Source organism: Podarcis bocagei (assembly GCF_964188305.1).
Source record: "Podarcis bocagei genome assembly, chromosome: Z".
Classification (NCBI taxonomy): Eukaryota; Metazoa; Chordata; class Lepidosauria; order Squamata; family Lacertidae; genus Podarcis; species Podarcis bocagei.
Genome location: NC_138140.1, coordinates 32,267,087 through 32,285,066, shown reverse-complemented (window position 1 = coordinate 32,285,066; position 17,980 = coordinate 32,267,087). Strand labels below are relative to the sequence as shown.

General features: G+C 42.9%; 1 protein-coding gene across 2 annotated transcripts in view; it reads left to right on the top strand.

Annotated features, from left to right (window-relative positions):
* Positions 1-305: 305 nt before the first annotated feature.
* Positions 306-17,980, top strand: part of CHM (CHM Rab escort protein) — a 72,340-nt gene continuing 54,665 nt past the window's right edge. For both annotated transcript variants that reach the window (XM_081180183.1, XM_081180182.1), the window contains exons 1-3: positions 306-420; positions 10,482-10,548; positions 17,486-17,558. In XM_081180183.1, coding sequence (XP_081036309.1) covers positions 372-420; positions 10,482-10,548; positions 17,486-17,558 — 189 coding nt within the window. In that variant the 5' untranslated portion in view covers positions 306-371. The remainder of the gene's footprint in view (positions 421-10,481; positions 10,549-17,485; positions 17,559-17,980) is intronic.

The window sequence follows — 17,980 nt, the reverse complement described above, 5'->3', positions numbered from 1 at the left end:
GAGGCCAGAGTATCAGGCGCCACATTAATTCATGACATTTGATGGGGGGGGGTGTTATTGTTTTTATACTGTAAAGCTCCCTGTGCTCTTCAGATGAACATTTACATTTAAAAAATAATAGTTCCCCCCTCTCTCCCTTCCTTTACCTGGGAGAGAGGTTTTTTTTAACCAGGTAAAAAGGTGTTTCGTGAGGCCTAGGCGAACGACTACATCACCCACAATGCACCGCCACCCCCTCCAACAACCTCCGCTCCATAGCGTCCGGTGCCCGAAGCTAGCTCGGGGCTTCACTTCCGCCAGGAGCTGACACGCAAGCGGGGCGGAGGGGCGGGGCGTTGCCGTATGACAGCGGCCGCTTTCCCCCTCCCAAGATGGCGGATAACCTGCCCTCGGAGTTTGATGTGGTGGTCATAGGAACGGGTAAGGGCGGGGTGGGTAGGGTTGCGCGCGTGTATATGTAACGTGGGAATCAGACGTGGCTGGCGGGTGGCCGGTCTTTGGGAAGTGAGAAGCTGGAGTGAGTATGGAGGAGCGATGGGCTTTGGGGCAGCAGGAATGAGGCGCACACGGGAGACCCCGGCCCCATTTTACCTGCCCTCCGTTGCCCCCTGCCTTTTCCCTACCTCACGCCCCTTTCCCAATGGTGCAGCCTATTCAGAAGTAAGGGCAACTAGTGGAGGCTCGCTCCAAAGTAAGTGGGGTTAGGATTGCAGCCCCATCTTCCTAAAAACACAGTAACCTATTTTAAGAAATGCCTATTCACAGGATTTTAGAGTTGAAGGAACTCTGAGGGTCATCCAGTCCAACCCTCTGCAGCTCATGAATCTGAAATACTGTAAAGCCTCCATGACCATCCAACCTCTGCTTGAAAACCTCCAAGGAGAGTCCACCACCTCCTGAGGGGGGTCTGCTCCACTGCTCATGTAATCGGCTTTGGTAGATTCAGGGAAAGCCCCTTTCAGTTCATTAAATATAGGCCTTCTCAAATACTTCAACTTTCCTGCCTGTTTGATATCATTATTGTTACTTATCCAATTTATGCCCCACCCTTCATCCCAAAGGAACAATCAGATAGGAGTATCTGAGAATAAACCTTGGTTTGTGGTCAGCGTTCAGGTGACATTGGCTTGTTTGTGAAATTATTAAATTTGTTTAATGAATAAATTTTATTAAATACCACCCTTCATTCGCAGATCTCAGGGCAGTTCACAACATAAAAATGCAGCCGTAGAGCCGCACAGGGAGTCACTCTCACAATTAAACCATAGTTTGTGACAAACTGTGGCTTACTGTGTTGTTAAGGCCACGTCATAGAATCATGGCATTAGAAGGGACCTTGGAGGTCTCTAGTCCAACCCCTGCTTGATGCAGGCATTTAACTACAGCATCTCTTACAAATGGCCAGCCAGCCTCTGCTTAAACACCTCCAGCAAAAGACAGCCATTGTTTGAGGCAAACCTGCTAGCTGTCAAACAGCTCTTACTTGGTATAATTCCTATGTTTAATACAGTACAATTATTATTAGTAAAAAATAACAATTTGCACACCACCTTATGAGTTGTGCAATGAAGTCCTTGTGTTCACTTTCACAAGGTAATTATTATTTTTGAGGTTTGGTTGTGGTGTGTGTGTGTGTGTGTGTGTGTGTGTGTGTGTTTCTAAATAGGGTTTTAAAAATCCTTTTCATGATGCAATAAGGGAAAAGAAACCAATCTAAATAAAAACCTAAACGGAGAAAAGAAAATGCAGAGTCTTCCCTCAAAAGCAACACTTAACCTTTGTCTCACACAGAAGGTGGTGTAGCCTCCCAGCTCTCACTTGGAGCTTTTTCTTCTTCTCCCAGTCTCTCACCCTGGGAGTTCTTTGCTTCCCTGCCTCTCACCCAGGGTACCTCCACCAACCATCTGGGTTTTTGTGGTTGTCTTTACAAATAGGAAACTGCAGCTGAAAACAAGCTGCTTGCTTCCATGTACCCACACATTCTACAGACAAGCAAGATTTCGAGCTAGTGTTGTCAACCTCCCTTTTTGCAGGGCCTCCAAGTCTTGTTATGAGCAAAAGCAGGTGAAGCTTTTTCCTAGCCTGCAGATGAAGTGATGGAAAAGTCTTTACCAGCTGAAATTCTGATTGTTGTGACATTGCATAGGAGTTATGCCAGAAGTAAAGTTGGCAATCCCAGTAGTACATGAGACTCTTAATCTCAAGTTTGTAGATCTGAGCCCCATATTGGGCAAAAGGATTTCTGCATTGCAGGGGGTTGGACTAGATTGCCCTCTTGATGCCTTCCAACTCAACAATTTTATGCTTCTATGAATCCCAGTTAACTCTTGCTGACCATGGCCAGAGGTTGTGTATGAAGGATGTAGCTTCACCTTGTGTTCACTTCTCCCCTGGCCCCCTTTTTCTTCTGTATCACAGCTGCTTGTGCATCAGACCCTAACAATCTCCTCCCTCTCACCCTGGCTTCTTATCCATTTAAGATTCTCTGTTGGATCTTGAGCGAATGCATTGTCCCTTATGTACCCGGTAGGCCACTGCAGTCTTCAGGAGAGCTTCTCTTTCAAGTTTCAAAGATATTGAAAACCCACTCCACAGTAACATGGAGCAGGGCTTTCACTGTGGTTGCCCTGTTCTGTGGCATGACATTCCTGTTGAGATATGACAGGTGTCTCCCATCTGCACTTTCTGGAAACAATTGTAGACATTTTTGCTCTGACAAGCTTTCTCAGCTGGATGAATAGGTATCTGCTATAGGTGTCCACATTGTATTGTTTCTTTTTTATCTTTTGGTGCTGTTTTTATTACATTTTTGTGCCTCATAATGTGGAAGGTGATTAATGAGTAACAACAACAATATTCAGTCCATGAAAGCTAATGCCATAATGAATTGACTTTTGTGTGTGTGTGTGTGTGTGTGTGTGTGTGTTTGGATGGAGACGTTCTGTTAATACTTGTGCTCTGTGTGTATCAAATAACTGCTGCATGCTGAATGTATTTAAAAATAATGTTCCACAACAGACTTTTCCTCACCTTCCAAATAGTCCTGTGTGGTTGGTAGGTAGGTTGGTTGGTCATAATGCTTCCCATTTTATGAATTTGGGAGATAAATGACACAGAAGAGACGTTGCATGCCGTCTAGTCCAGCTCCCTGCTTGGTGCAGGAAATCCAGAAGCTAGACAGCTGTTATTTGGGGATGCTCTAGCTTTCCCCGAATATTTCTGTGGGGGAGACCCCACCATTCGCCTAGGTCAGCAGTGGAGAACTTTAGCCTAGGGAAGTGAATCCAGCCTTCCAAACGGTCCTCTGTGACCAGTGGTCAAGGATGATGGGAGTTGTAGTCCAACAACATCTGGAGGGCCACGAGTTCCTCATCTCTGGGACAAAACATTAGTATTAGACCAGCGTTTTCTCAGGTGCTTCAGCCACACTGGTTGTATCCAGTTAAGTCTTCCTTGGAGTGAACCCATTGAAATTAATGGACCAAAGTTAGTCCTGTTCATAAATTTCAGTGTGTCTGCTCTATGATGAACATTAAATATAACCCCAAGTCGTTTAGGACTTTGTTTACTAATAGCAGCATCACAGTTGAGCTTTGCCTCCTACCCAGTCCTTGGCTCCTGGTAGAAAGTAAACAGTGCCAATGAGAAGCCTCTGTCTGGCACCTCCAAGCCTTTCTCTCTGACCCTCAGAACTCTCCCCAGGGAATGCCTCCTTTACATATGGAAAGATGTACATGTAGAAGCCTCTGACTTTTGTGTAGTTGGAATGTAGCCTATTGCGTAAAGATAAGAGTCAGATATGTTGTCCCACCCACCACTGACATGTGGCCCCCCAGAAGACTGCCTGCTAGGAAATGTGGCCCTCCTCTTTACCTTGGTGGTAGATTGGTACCACCAAAGTTCTTGTTACTCCAGTTTAAATAAGGATGCTTGTATTAGTACAGACTTGTGAATAAGCTGCCAGAAGTAACTAGCCTGCGAAATACAGTGGTACCTTGGTTTAAGAACAGCTTAGTTTATGAACAACTTGGATTAAGAACGCTGCAAACCCGGAAGTAGGTGTTTTGGTTTGTGAACTTTGCCTTGGAATAAGAACATGTTCCACTTCTTGTCGTGTGTGTTCCATTTGTAAATTGAGCCCCTGCTGCTATGGGAAAGCACGCCTTGGTTTAAGAACTCTTTGGTTTAAGAATGGACTTTTGGAACGTAAACCAAGGTACCACTGTATGTATACACTAGTTTGCTGGGGACTGGCAGAGGATGGATGGAGAATTCTGCCCCCTGGCTGCCCTCTGTGTTTCTTGTTTGTTGCAGAGGAGGGAAGTAGTGTTCTGCTCCTTCCCTCCCTCCCAGCCCTTTCACTCTTATATATGGAATTTCATACAGTTGCCTTCACTCAGTTCCTTGTCGCCTATGGCATAAATACAAGGTAATATTGTGATCAGTGGGCTGATTAGCTCCAGCTGCCTGCTTCTGAAAGTGTTTGTGTTTTTCACTATTGAATGCTACTGTCAGATATTGTAGCTCAGGAAGAGGGAACTTTTTTCTCAGTCTGAGAGCCACATTCCCTTTCAGGAGCTGTGTGCAGACCCAGAGGCAAAAACAGGCAAAACAATGAATGCAAATTTCCCTATGTACAGAAGGTTAGTTTCTACAAATTCACATATTCCCCCCTCTGATCTAAGGATGCATTGTAGCCAGGCAGAAAAATTCAAGGAGAATGCAAGCCAGGGCTCATGAATGTTGTGGCTCAGTGTATGTGTGTGGCCTGGGGCAGCACTGGGACCTTAAGACTTGAGGTTCCCCATTCCTGTTCTAGCTCACAACACTAGTTGACTTTGGAACATAAATAGATAATTCCTAAGTGCAGCCTTTTAAGTAGAGTTTGATGGGACTCATTGGGGAGCTAAGCTTGGATTCTGAGAGTGCAAAACTTTTAAACTCTAGGGATGTAGGTTGAAAATGCAAGACTTGTCTTCATTCTGTATTTTCCCTGTTTGGTTTTAGCATTGTTTGTTTCTTGTGGTATTAATAAATCACACAACCCCCTCATGAAATTTTGGGTAGAATTCACCATACCATATGGTGAATCATGAGGTAATATGCGGAAAGGGTGAGAGAATGGCAGCATGTGTGATGGCATTCGTTGTTGTGTTACTGCTGAAATTTAAGTAGTGTAAGAGGAACACTTGTGTCCTGGTTCTCACTGAATGAAGAACTTGAACTCAGATTGTAGATATGAATACTGCATATAAATTCCTAATTGCTGAAATTGGTACATAGTAAAAAAGAAGAAGAAGCAAGAGTTAGAAGACACAGTAGGTTCCATGCAAAGCCAGGTAAGCTAAGATGTTGATCCAGTAAGTGACATGCCCCCTGCAATTCCATTATATAGGAATGGGGCAGGCACAACTTGGTGCTGCAAATCAGGCTGTTCCTTGGACTGGGCAAGCAAGCAAACACTCCTTGGAGAAGGCTGAGCCTGCATTGTCTGGTCATGCCAACTCTGGCTTCTCCATGACCTAGACGACAGAAGAGACATTAGCAACACTTCTGGAGCAGATGGGGCAGCAGGCTCCTCTTGGGAAAGTAAGCTGGGGGAAGGCCCTCGTAGTTCTGGAGGTAAAGCCAGATTCGGAGTTGAAGTTGGCCTTGAAGCCGCTGACAAGATGAGCACGAAGCACCGAGGTAGATGACAGGGAGACAGAACGGGGCATGGAAAAGGCATCCCACTGTATCCCTCCCCAGAGCCCTCCTCCCTTGATGACTCCTTAATATTCTGGGACTATGATATGACCAGCTCTGTTCCTCTGGGTCCATCCCCAGTTGTCCATGGTTACGCCTACCCTTCACCCTGATCTGACCGTCTTCTCCAGCACAGGAACCACAGCTTGAAATGAGGACAAGAGTCCTAGCATTATAACCAGTAAAACTAAACCGCAAATCTGTTAAGTTATCAGATAAAACACATTCCCTTCTGAAAAGAGTTTGGGTTCTCTTTCTTTGTGCCCGAGTCAATCTATTCCCACCTCTTTTTCTGTCTCTGAAAAAGAAGTTATTCTTTAAAAAAAAAAAAAGAGTCACTGTAAATTTCCTGGTTCCATGCATTTCCCCCCTCTTTTCTTTTTCTAGTCTTCTCTAGTTATAAATAACACATGAAATGACTTTCAAGGTAGAAAGCAGGGATCCATTTTGAAATATTCTATAAAATAAAGAGTGATTTATGGCTCCATATGATTTTGGCTGAAAGCATTTGGGCTTTGCCCAGTCATCAAAGTCCTGTCAGGGGAATCTATTATTTATTGTTCGATATGCCGGGAGTGGTGGTAGTACTTTATTTTATGTTTATCTTATGTAAGTATAGTGTTAAGAAAAATCAATTCCAGATACTAATACAGTTTTAAAAATCTATTGTGGCAAACTAACCAAAAGATGAGGTACAAAGTGAAACATTGGGGGCGCTGGTTTTAGCTCCCTGCAAAACACACACACTTTCTCTGTCACACATACACAACCTTAAATGTTTTGATTACTACTGAATATTTGGGTGCATGATCTTCCTCAGTTCCATCATAATGCATTTCCTGCTGTAATGTTTCCATAGTTCAAATTTTTGTAAGCAAGTGGGCTTCATTTTACGCAAGCAAATATTTAAGCATCTGGCGCAGGGTGGAGGGTGGGGACCTCTCAAAACTAGATGGTGTGAACTTGTTTTTCATATTGTCATACAGCTATTTTATTCAATGCCATACAGATTTGTGAGCTTCTGAAGTAGGTTATTGGCTTAAGTTCTAGCTCTGCTTGCTTGTGATGCAAGGTTAGCTAAAACTCTGTGGAGATGGTTGGCAGGGGTGAAGAAATCTGTGGCTCTTCATTTGTTGCTGGAATGCAACTCCCATCAGCCCTAGCCACTGGCCATCCTGACTGGGGCTGATGGGAGTCCGGCAACATCTGGAGAGCCACAACTTCCCCATCCCTGAGCTAGAATTGAGATACATTAATCCTGGAAGTCTGAAAAAGATTTGCCACTTTGTTGTAGGGCTCACCAGGAAGATTTTATTAAAAAGCGTTGAGGAAGCTGTGGCCCTTCAGATGTTGCTAGGTTCCAGCTCCCTTCAACCCCCGCCAGCAGCACCAATGATATGGGGGGATATGAGTTGCATTCCAACAACATCTGGAGGGCCACAGTTTTGCCAACCCTGTGTTACAGAATAATAGAAATATCTCTGTGGCGCAGTGGTTCAGTGTGCCTGGCTGTTAAGGTTGGTGGTTTGAGCCCACCCAGGGATGGCTGTGGGCAGGAATTTATAAGAAAAAAAGTGCAATCCCAGGTGCTCTGTTGAATTTTGAGCCCCACGTTGGGCAAAAGATTCCTGCATTGTAGGGGGTTGGACTAGATGACCATAGTGACCCCTGCCAACTCTACTGAACTAGGATTCTACTGAACTAAATATTATTAGAGCAGCAAAGGAGTCAGTTCTCTAAAGTTAGCAGGAATATCTCACTTGCAGAGCCACAGTCAGTGTTTTCTTTTTTGGGGGAATGGGGGGTCCATTCTGTAAACCTGTTTTCCTTTTGGCATACTACCCGTCTGCAGGACCCCTTTCTCAGTCTACCTTTTGTAGTGTGGGAGATGCTGCAGCTTAATGCCTTTTTGGGCTGTGAAAATAACATCTGATGCCCTGAGGCAGCCCTGGTGTGCACTGAACCTGGCATGAGGGCACCCCATCTGTGGGTCAGGAAGAGTTTTTAGCGCAGTGGCCCCCACATTGCTAGGGTGACAAGACAAGGAGTACTCAGGAGGAAAAGGGCTGAGGTCTTAGGAACTGCAGTTTGTTAAGAGTGTTGGGAATTGTAGCTTTATGAGGGCCCCCTAACAACTCTCAGCATACTTAACAAACTACAGTTTTCTGGGGAAGTCATGGTGTAACAGAGCTTTAACTGGTTGTTAGTTAGTGCTCACATTAGTGTGTAAAGCCCTAAATGACTAACGTCTCAAATACTTGAAAGAGCATCTTCTTCCCTACAGATCCTCTTGGGCACTAAGATCTGCAGAAGGTAGTTTCTCTGTCCTCAGAGGCTCAGGGGATGGTGACCTGGGAAAGGGCCTTCTGTGTGGCAGCCCCTAAGCTGTGGAACTTCTTCCCCACACAGGTGCATCTGTCTCTTTCATTATACAGCTTTCAGTGAATGCTGAAGACACACCTGTTCACCCTGGCTTTTGACACTTGAGATGTGTATTTTTTGGACCCACCTTATTTTTGTTCATACAGTGTTATGTTATCCTTTAATATTAATGCTGTGTTTTAATTGTTGTAACCTGCCCTGGGATCTTCTGGTGAAGGGTGGGTAATAAATTGTAGTAGTAGTAATGATGATGATGTATGGTGTCAGTGTGACCCCTGACCACAACAGGTGCTTTTTGGTTTTTTTGGTCAGGTTGGAGTTGCAGTACCTTGGATAGCTCCAAGCAGACCTTCTATGCTCCTCTGAGGCTCCACCCACTTCCTGATGAGCAATCCTCCAGCTTGCACTCAGTTGCCTCTCAGTCAGCTGCTGCATTGTATTGTCTGTGCTAGCAAGCAGACACTGGGGTGCATGGGGCCTCTGATGTAAAGGGAGCTGGTTCTTCCGGGAATCCCAGTTTAGGTGTCTCTGGCTCAAGATGCTCCTGACTGGCAGACTCACTGTGAGTGTTTGGGGCTTCCACCACTGGTGACATGCCCCAGCATGTTGAGAACCTGGCATGCTAAGTAAAGTCATAGCATCTTCTTGCCCACTCACTATGTGGAAAAGCACCCTTTGCCCCTTTTCCACATTCACTGTTTGCTTAATCCTTTCCTGTTCATCTAGAGGCCATGTCCATGGTGAGCAGCTTGCTGCACCAGCATATGGGCATTTAATAAACTTTGTTTTCAGTACCATGATCATATGTTTGAGTCATACAGTGTTGGCTGCCATTTTGGTTAGGACAGCCTGGTGGAGTGATGTATAAGACCAATCTGAGGCCTGAATTATCAGTTGTTTAAACAATATACCAGTGATATTATGACTAGCTCTTCTCCTCTTGATCAAACTTTGAATCTGCAAGTTCCAAGCTCATCGCTAAATATTTAAAATGCTTCTTGGTAATGTTTTAAGTCAAAGCTCTTTAGACGAACTCAAATTTAATTGGAAGGTTGCCCCATCCCAAATTGGAAAAGGGTAATTTTGCCTGCTTTTCCTTTACAGTTGCATTCAGCATTCATTTCCTAGATTATAAACTGCTAACATTTTATTAATATTACTTTCAAATCTGACAGCAAAAAGCCTTTTATATTTAACTCGTAAAATAGCTCATAGGGATTTCTGGATGAAAGGTAGCAAATGCAAGGTGGTTGTTACTTGATTACAGATGGTGATTTTGAAATCTTGGTATGCATTGCTTTAAGATTTAAAGGTATTTGAAAAGCTCGCGTAGCCAAACAAGCATAAACTACAGGCGTTGTCTGTTGCAATGCACCATTCTGAGATACCGGCAATGTGTCAACGAAAGTAGCTGGAAGCTTCGCCCAAATAGTGTTTCTTCAATGGAAATCAATATGCTAATTGGCTCATAGAACTGGGGACACTTGTGTAAGTTTGAAACACTGCTTAAGGAAAAAGGATTCTGGCCTGTGGTGTGAAACTCCCAATGCCTTCAGAATTGTCTACTAGGCAAAATAAACTTTCATCTATTCCTAGCATAGCAATCCTTTTTCTCCTCCCCACCCTGGGGTAAAACCCAAGTGTTAAAATGGTGTTCCATCACAACAAAACAGCCATTGATGTTGGGAACTTGCATTGAACCTTCATAACTCCCCCCTCCCTTTTGCCAGCTGAGATTAAATCTTCCACTATCTGTCAAAATGGTAGGCCTTAAAAATGACTAAAAAGTTGCTGAAAGTCTGAATTTCTACCTTAAGGGCACCTTAAGATATGAAATAGATTAGAATGCTTCCTGGTTTCATACCGATTTCTGATCTTGTTATGGAGTCATTTTGCTGAACTTGCGTAAAGCTCATCTACAAGGCTTCGGCTTGGTCTTCTTTATGGTCTTACGTGATAGACAGCTTTGGTGTCGCTTTCCATTACAGTGCAGAAGCAAAAGCAACCCTGTTATGTGCACATAGAACAAGGGTGAGGAACCTTGAGCCCTGGGACCAAATGCAGCTCTCTGGACTGCTTTATATAGCCCTTGGGACTCAACTTCCCCATGCAGCGCCCTTCCCCACTCCTGCTCTGTGGTCTTCTTGAGTGCTTCTGCCTGGCTGGAATGTGTGCCTAAAGGTGGGGGAGAAGAGGTAAACAGGGATGGAAAAGAGAACTTTAAAATATTAGAACCCCTCCCCCCATTAAAAGCTTCATGATTCCTTCCTCTGAATGTAGGGATGATGTGCCTGAAGGGGCAGCTCTCAGCTGGTCTGGTATAACAGTGGTGCCCATTTCTCCCTCCCTCACAGGTTTGCCTGAATCTATCATAGCAGCCGCATGTTCAAGAAGTGGCCAACGGGTTCTCCACGTGGATTCGTAAGTCTTCTAACTAATTGCCATATTTGTTACATCTTGTGGGACTTAATGCTTGTCTTCTTGCGCATAACAGATTGTGGTTTCACCTTGTATTAACTGTTGTATGATACCTTTAGGGACATTTATTTTTGTTGTGATCACTAAACAACATGATATTATCTGAGACACATTCCCCTAGAATTAGTTTAAGTATCCCCCTTTTCTGCAATTTACACTGGAGCTTTTTGCATGAGATTCCCTCACCCCTTTCAGTATCTCATTGGTTGTATGGGACCTTGTGATGAATGATGGATAATAAATACTTTAAATAAATAAGTAGGAAAACATGGACTCTCATATGTCAGTTGTTCACCTCTTCCAGGAGTGAGAACAATTGCAGGAGAGTGTGTGAGAGCCTGCAAATCTCTCCTTAGCCATGGTGTTAGCCTGTGAGGGAATAACAACTGAATATCACCCTTCTCTGAATTGGGACTGGCAGAGGATTGGTAGGAAGGCTCAGATATAGGCAGCACCTAACCCTATTTTACATGTTCTTGAATACACTTAAAATAGCCTTCTGATTTCAAAACTGTGCATGTATTTTCAGTGAATAAATCTATTTATATACCGTTATTCCTAAAGAATATCAGAGTTGTTTACAACAATTGTACATATAAAGCCATACAGTAAAAACACTATAAAAGGTTACTGTCAAAAACCGGCTAACTATTGTGGAAATACGATGGCTTAATTGCCTGTATAAGCCTGATGGAATAAAGAGGTTTTCAGCAGGTGTTTAAAAGGTGGCACAGAAGGTGCCTGTTGAATCCCTGTTGGAAGAATATTTCACAGTACCGGGCCAGTAGCACTACAGGTTCATTTTATTATTGTCAATCAAGCCTCAACAACTCAGTGAACAACCAACGATGCTCCTGCAGTGATTGAGCTGGGATAACGGTTAAATCCAGTCAAAGGCAACTATGGGGTTGCAGTGGTCATCACACTTTTCATGCCGAGGGAGCTGGCGTTCGTCCACAGACAGCTTTCTGGGTCATGTGACCAGCATGACTAAAATGCAACTGGTGTATGGAGGACTGTGATGAGTACCAGAGTGCATGGAAACACCATTTCCCACTCCAGTTGTACCTTTTTATCTACTTGCACTGGTGCGCTTTCAAACTGCTAGGTTGGCAGGAGCTGGGACAGAGCAATGAGAGCTCACCCCATCGTGTGGATTCGAACTGCCAACCTTCTGATCAGCAAGTCCAAGAGGCTCAGTGGTTTGGACCACAGCGCCACCTGCATCCCTTGATTGAGCTGGGATATAAGGATTCAGCCATAACTTGTTCAGGGCTTTGTAAATTGATACAAGGAACTTGAAGCCGGCTGAGTAGTAGATGGGCAGCCAGTGCAGATGTTTTAACAATAGTGTCACATGTTGTTTGCCAGATGCCCCCATCAGCAATCCATATGCTACATTCTGCTCCAGCTGAAGCTTTCAAACCAGGCCGACATGAGCCAACAGTGTGACGCGGCAGCTAAAAAAGCCAATGCAATTCTGGGCTGCATCAATAGGAGTATAGCATCTAGATCAAGGGAAGTAATAGTGCCACTGTATTCTGCTCTGGTCAGACCTCACCTGGAGTACTGTGTCCAGTTCTGGGCACCACAGTTCAAGAAGGACACTGACAAACTGGAACGTGTCCAGAGGAGGGCAACCAAAATGGTCAAAGGCCTGGAAATGATGCCTTATGAGGAATGGCTAAGGGAGCTGGGCATGTTTAGCCTGGAGAAGAGGAGGTTAAGGGGTGATATGATAGCCATGTTCAAATATATAAAAGGATGTCATATAGAGGAGGGAGAAGGTTGTTTTCTGCTGCTCCAGAGAAGCGGACACGGAGCAATGGATCCAAACTACAAGAAAGAAGATTCCACCTAAACATTAGGAAGAACTTCCTGACAGTAAGAGCTGTTCGACAGTGGAATTTGCTGCCAAGGAGTGTGGTGGAGTCTCCTACTTTGGAGGTATTTAAGCAGAGGCTTGACAACCATATGTCAGGAGTGCTCTGATGGTGTTTCCTGCTTGGCAGGGGGTTGGACTCAATGGCCCTTGTGGTCTATTCCAACTCTATGATTCTGTGAAGGGCAGCCCCATATAAAATGCATTGCAGCAATCCAACTTTGAGGTTACCACCACATGAACTACAATGATCAGGCTATCCCTGTCCAGGAATGGCCGCAGCTAGTGAACCATGCTAAGTTGGTAAAATGCACTCATACCCACAGAGAATACTTGGGCCTCTAATGACAAAGATGTATCCAGGAGTACCCCCCCCCCCAAGCTACACTCTTGCTCCTTCAGAGGGAGTGCAACCCTATCCAGAGCAAGTGGTTTTCCAATCTCCCGGTAAACGAGAAATGGACCTGGAAAAATGTACTAAGAATTGTCAGCTCTCTAAAGCACTGTCTGAACACTTTGAGTAAGTAAAATATATCTAATAATTCTCATCTTCTATTGAAATGCAGCTTAGAATGGGATGTTTCCCCCTCCCGTTACAGTAGCTATGTGTTTTGAGTCCTTCCAGATCGAATTGCATAAAACACATTTCCCACTTTCATTTATTCTGGCTGGACAGGTACCTGTTGCTTCCAAGAGCGTTTGCAAGACAGGGATAGGCTTCCATCAATAAATAAAACTAAAATTTGGAGAAATAAAAGATGAAAACTACCACTTGGATTTGCTCCTCAAAATTTAAATCCATAAATCCTAAACAATATTCTTGGGTGTTATGGCATACGAGAAGGAGGAATGGAATATTGGTCCCACTTGTAAATCTGATCCTCGCTATGCTGTGTAAACTTTAAATCTCTCCTTTCTGATAGGAGTTAGATAGAAAGCATAATGGGAGGGGGGCAGCGAGAAGCTGTGAGTCAAATGAAACTTTTGAAGTACTTTGTGTGCCAATGCTGCCTGGATTCATTACCCTGGGTGGATCTTATTACTTTTAATCTCCCGCCACTGTTTTGCGTTTATCATAATATACCGCTTATGTGATGATGGTAGATGGTCTGAAGTGGACCATTATAAACCACTGAGTAGCACCTCTGTTGATTTATAAACACTGTCCAAGCATCCCCCATCAAGAACAGCTAATCTTATTCAAAATAGTCACTTCCATTGCAGCCTGGCCATAAATTCCGGTAGTCATGTTTTAAAACCAAAGTTAGCTTCTGCCAAATTGTAATTGAAGGGGGCTCTATTTCTGGGTGCTAGCTATCCGTCTCAATAAAATGTTTTTGAAAAAAAAATGTGGTTCTTTTTCAGAGAGCTACATTTACTGTAGATATTAATGAGCTGTTGACGTGTGAAATTTCAAGGATAGATGCTAAGTGATTTAGAAAAGTAATTTGCAATTCGGAACGTGAGACTTGGCATTGACTTTAAATTTGAAGTTGTGAAAGTTGAGAATTGAATGCAGTTGTGAAAGCGATTTGTTTATGCATGAAGATCTTTCTTCCTAGTGACCTCCCTCCTCCCCTCCCCCCTCCCCCAAATGTTCTTGTTTTAGGGGACTTTGCTCTTGTTCGTAAATTCTGGATGCATTGGTGGAATAACCAAAGCAAAGGGAAGGCAGCATATTTCTTCAGGTTGTCTATTTCGTGTCTGACAGTAAAATTTGGTTTATGAGTCTAATCATTCTGTCACAGTACAAAGAAATAAGCTGTTGAACTAGGGATGTAAAACCTCCAGAAAATTTGAAGCTTAGGGTGGGGGATTTCTTCCTAGTTCTTTTTGTGGGGGCACTGGAGATTTTGGGGAAAATATAAACATATGCAACACTTTCTTTCTTATGAAACTTAAACTTATTACTGCTTTGACAACATAAAATGGTTTCTTCATACCTTAGTTGGCATATAAAATTGTCCTGTTCGGCATATTTATGAAATTTACATAGCAGTCTGCAAAATATTGCACGCTTTGTTTAGTGGAGCTTACTCCCAGCTAAGTTCACAAAGGTTTGTAACCACAAAGTAAAAATTGCTTTGGCTCCAACCCTTTATACACTTACCTAAATCTAGTTGGAAAACTGGGGGCAGGTGGGAATAGATAGATCCTCCCCACTTCCTTTCACTGCTCTCTAGTCAGCTTACTTGTTACATTCATAGAATCATAGAATTCTGGAGTTGGAAGGGACCCTGAGGATCTTCTAGTCCAAATTCCCTGCAGTGCAGGAATAGGCAGCTGTCTTACTTTGCTTTTTTAATCAGTTAAACCATTTGACATAAAAATAAGTTTGGGTATTACCAAAACCTCAGTATAGGTGCCTTAGTGAAATACTAGAAATAACAGAATAGTTCCAAGCCAAATTTATCCCTCATTCTTGGAAGGAAAGTCCCTCTTTTTAATATTTTTATTTTCAATTCATGGTTGTGGTAGTGTACCAGTTGTAACATATGAGGGTGTTTACCCAAATAGCCACCATGCCATGCAAATCCACCTAGTTATCTTTGTGGGAGTCTCAAACTTTATCTTCTCATTTGTTGGGCAGGGATAATCCATAAAATCAGCTCTGATGTATGATCATCCTGATCTACATGGCAAAAGCCATATGTTGGTCATGTAGACCAAATACTAGAAAAACTCATCCTGTGCCAAATTTCTGATCTTGCCCTTTTTGAGTAGAAGCAATCACAAAATGGCTTTTTGGGCACACATTTATTCTTACTTCACTGCCACATTAACTTAGATGGCATTAAAGGGGAGAGGAGGTTAGATAGATCTGTCTTCCTAGTATTTATCAGCATCTGTTGACTATGACAGCTACATGGAACCTCCATTTGGCCTTAAATTTCCTCTTCCCTCGTGTGTGTGTGTGTGTATGGAAAATCTGAGGAGGTTGGTGGTGAGCTTGCCAGAAGCACCTGATCTTTTCCTCAGTGGCCACAGACTGTTGGACCATTGGTCTGGTCCAACAGGTTGCTTTTACACTAAAGTTGACCCAGTTCTCCTGCTGATGTGTGAAAACGATCAAACGTTAGTAATTCATTGTTTCTTTTTTTCAGTGATACGAAAAGTTTAAAGAAAAGTATGAGGTGTACAGAGAAGCTGACTAGCCCTCATACCATTTTGGGATGAGATGGCAATCGTCTGCCCTTCAGATCTTGTTGGACTCCAAATCCCATCAGCCAGCATGGCCTATGACCAGGACTAATGGGAGTTGTAGTCCAATAACAGCAGAAGGGCCACAGGTTCCCTATATCCCTATCTAATAAGTGCTTCAGCCAAGTGATTAGTTGAAATTTAGGATTAGGCCCAGAAGTCCTTTTACATTCTTGCCTTAAAATCAATTTGACCGGGTCGGTAACAAGAGACAGCTTATTAAGGTGACAGGAGACATGCACACACACTCCAGAGATCAAACGGGAGAGACAAATGCTGGCCGCTCTCTGGAGAAATCATAAAGCAACAGCAACTTCTTCTCAGGCATCAGCAGCTTTGATTTGTTTTTCCAGGACTATTACAGTATCGAGAGGTGTAACTTTCCTAATTGACATTTACAAAAGAACTGTTCTTGCCCCCTCTTGCAAGTCTACTGTTAAATTTGCATCAGTGACGCAGTTCTTTTGACCACACAGTTATGAAGGTCTCCTGTCTCTGTCAGACAGAAACGTGCTTCAGATGTAACACTAAACCATGGTTCACATTATAGAAGCAAGCATGCACAAGATTTGGGCTTGCATGCTTCCCTCCTCTCTTTCCCCAAATAATCCAGGGAACTGTGGTTTACCCTTCACAGAGCCACAGTTCTCAGCTCCCTTAAACGATAGTCCCCATGATTTTGGGGGGAAGCCATGTGCATTAAATGTACTTTAAATATGTGCATGCATATGCTAAGTGGGATTTCCTGTGAGCTTGGAATGGGGTAACCCTTTAGTGCCCTCTGTAACTCCTTGTGCTTCTCTGTGGCAAGCTGAGTACATTTTGCACAGCACACTTAATTTGATGCACACTTAATCCTTTTATCAGGTCATATAACTCAACATTTCTTCGTGCAACCTGTGTTTTTATTGTTAAATGGGGACAAAAAAAGCTGTTTGTAGCCAACCTAGTCTGAGTTGCTTCAAGAGGCTCTCTTGAAAATTTATAAGCCACAGTGCCCATGTTTTTCTGCAGTGGCCCTTTCCCTCCAGATGACCAGGGGCTTTCAGCCTTCTGCAAATTAGGTATATGCTAATGACAGAAACTAAATTAAGAGTTGGAAGAAAACCTGGCCCTTCTATTTTCTCAACTAAAGAACGGCCTTTGATGGTGCTGCTGTTCTTGAATGACGCAGAGGCACTTGACAGTGGCTATGCACAGAAGTGCTAGGAATATCATATCTTATTCTTTTGTTCTACAATTGACTCTCTTTTTGGGGGGTGGGTATCATTTTTAAGGTGGAAAAATGCAAATGTGTTTTCAGAGTGTATGGGTTTTATTAAAAGCAGAAACAAAAAGTCACCCCCACACTTAAAAAACATCCAGCCCAAAATTCTACCAATGCTACATGTATATTAAGTGGAAACTGTAAACTTTGCTTATTTGGGATATCTATGATGTGTTTTTTGCTTTTCTTTTAACCTCTTCTGTTCCTGTGTACACATGGAAGCCTTTTTGGTAGCACAACTTACTCACTTCATTTTGCTTGTGAACCATAAGATCAGACCCTGTGTTTATTTCCTGTTTTTATGTGCTTTTATACTAGTACTTTTACTGACTTTGCATTGCATATTTGCTTTAATGATATTCATTTTTTTTCTGTTGTCCACTGCAAAGAGGTTTTTTAAAAAATACTAAGTAGTTTGTAAATTATGTTTAAATAATTGCAATAGAATCTTTGCAAAAATGAAAGCTTACCCCATTAGCTATTCTTTTTTTCTTTTCTCTCCCGCTTCCCCTCCCCCATTTCCACAATAGAAGACAATACTATGGAGGAAACTGGGCAAGTTTTAGCTTCTCTGGATTATTGTCTTGGATAAAAGAGAACCAGGTAAGCAGTAGTGATTTTGTATCGTGCTAAATGTTCAGCCTTTTCGTTAAAAACTTCAGAAAAAAATAATTCAATATCTATTTTAGAATATGTAGGTTTTATCAACCATGCTATATCCCATATGTTTTTATATCCTTGCAAAATGTCACCTGCTATATCTGATTTCCAATTTCTTGCTGTGACTAGTCTGGCTGCAGGAATCATTGCTCTTGCAACTTCCAAGTTTTCCTTGTTTATTGTGCCTTTCAGATATTTCAATAAACATTTTGGTGTTAAGATTCTATTGCTGCCGAGAATCTTATTTACAACCCTCTGCAATGTCTTTTTTAAACTACAGTATGAACATAGGAACCTTCCAGATCTGTTTACTTTGACCTCTCATTTCATAACCACACACACACACACATCTGCAGGATACATAG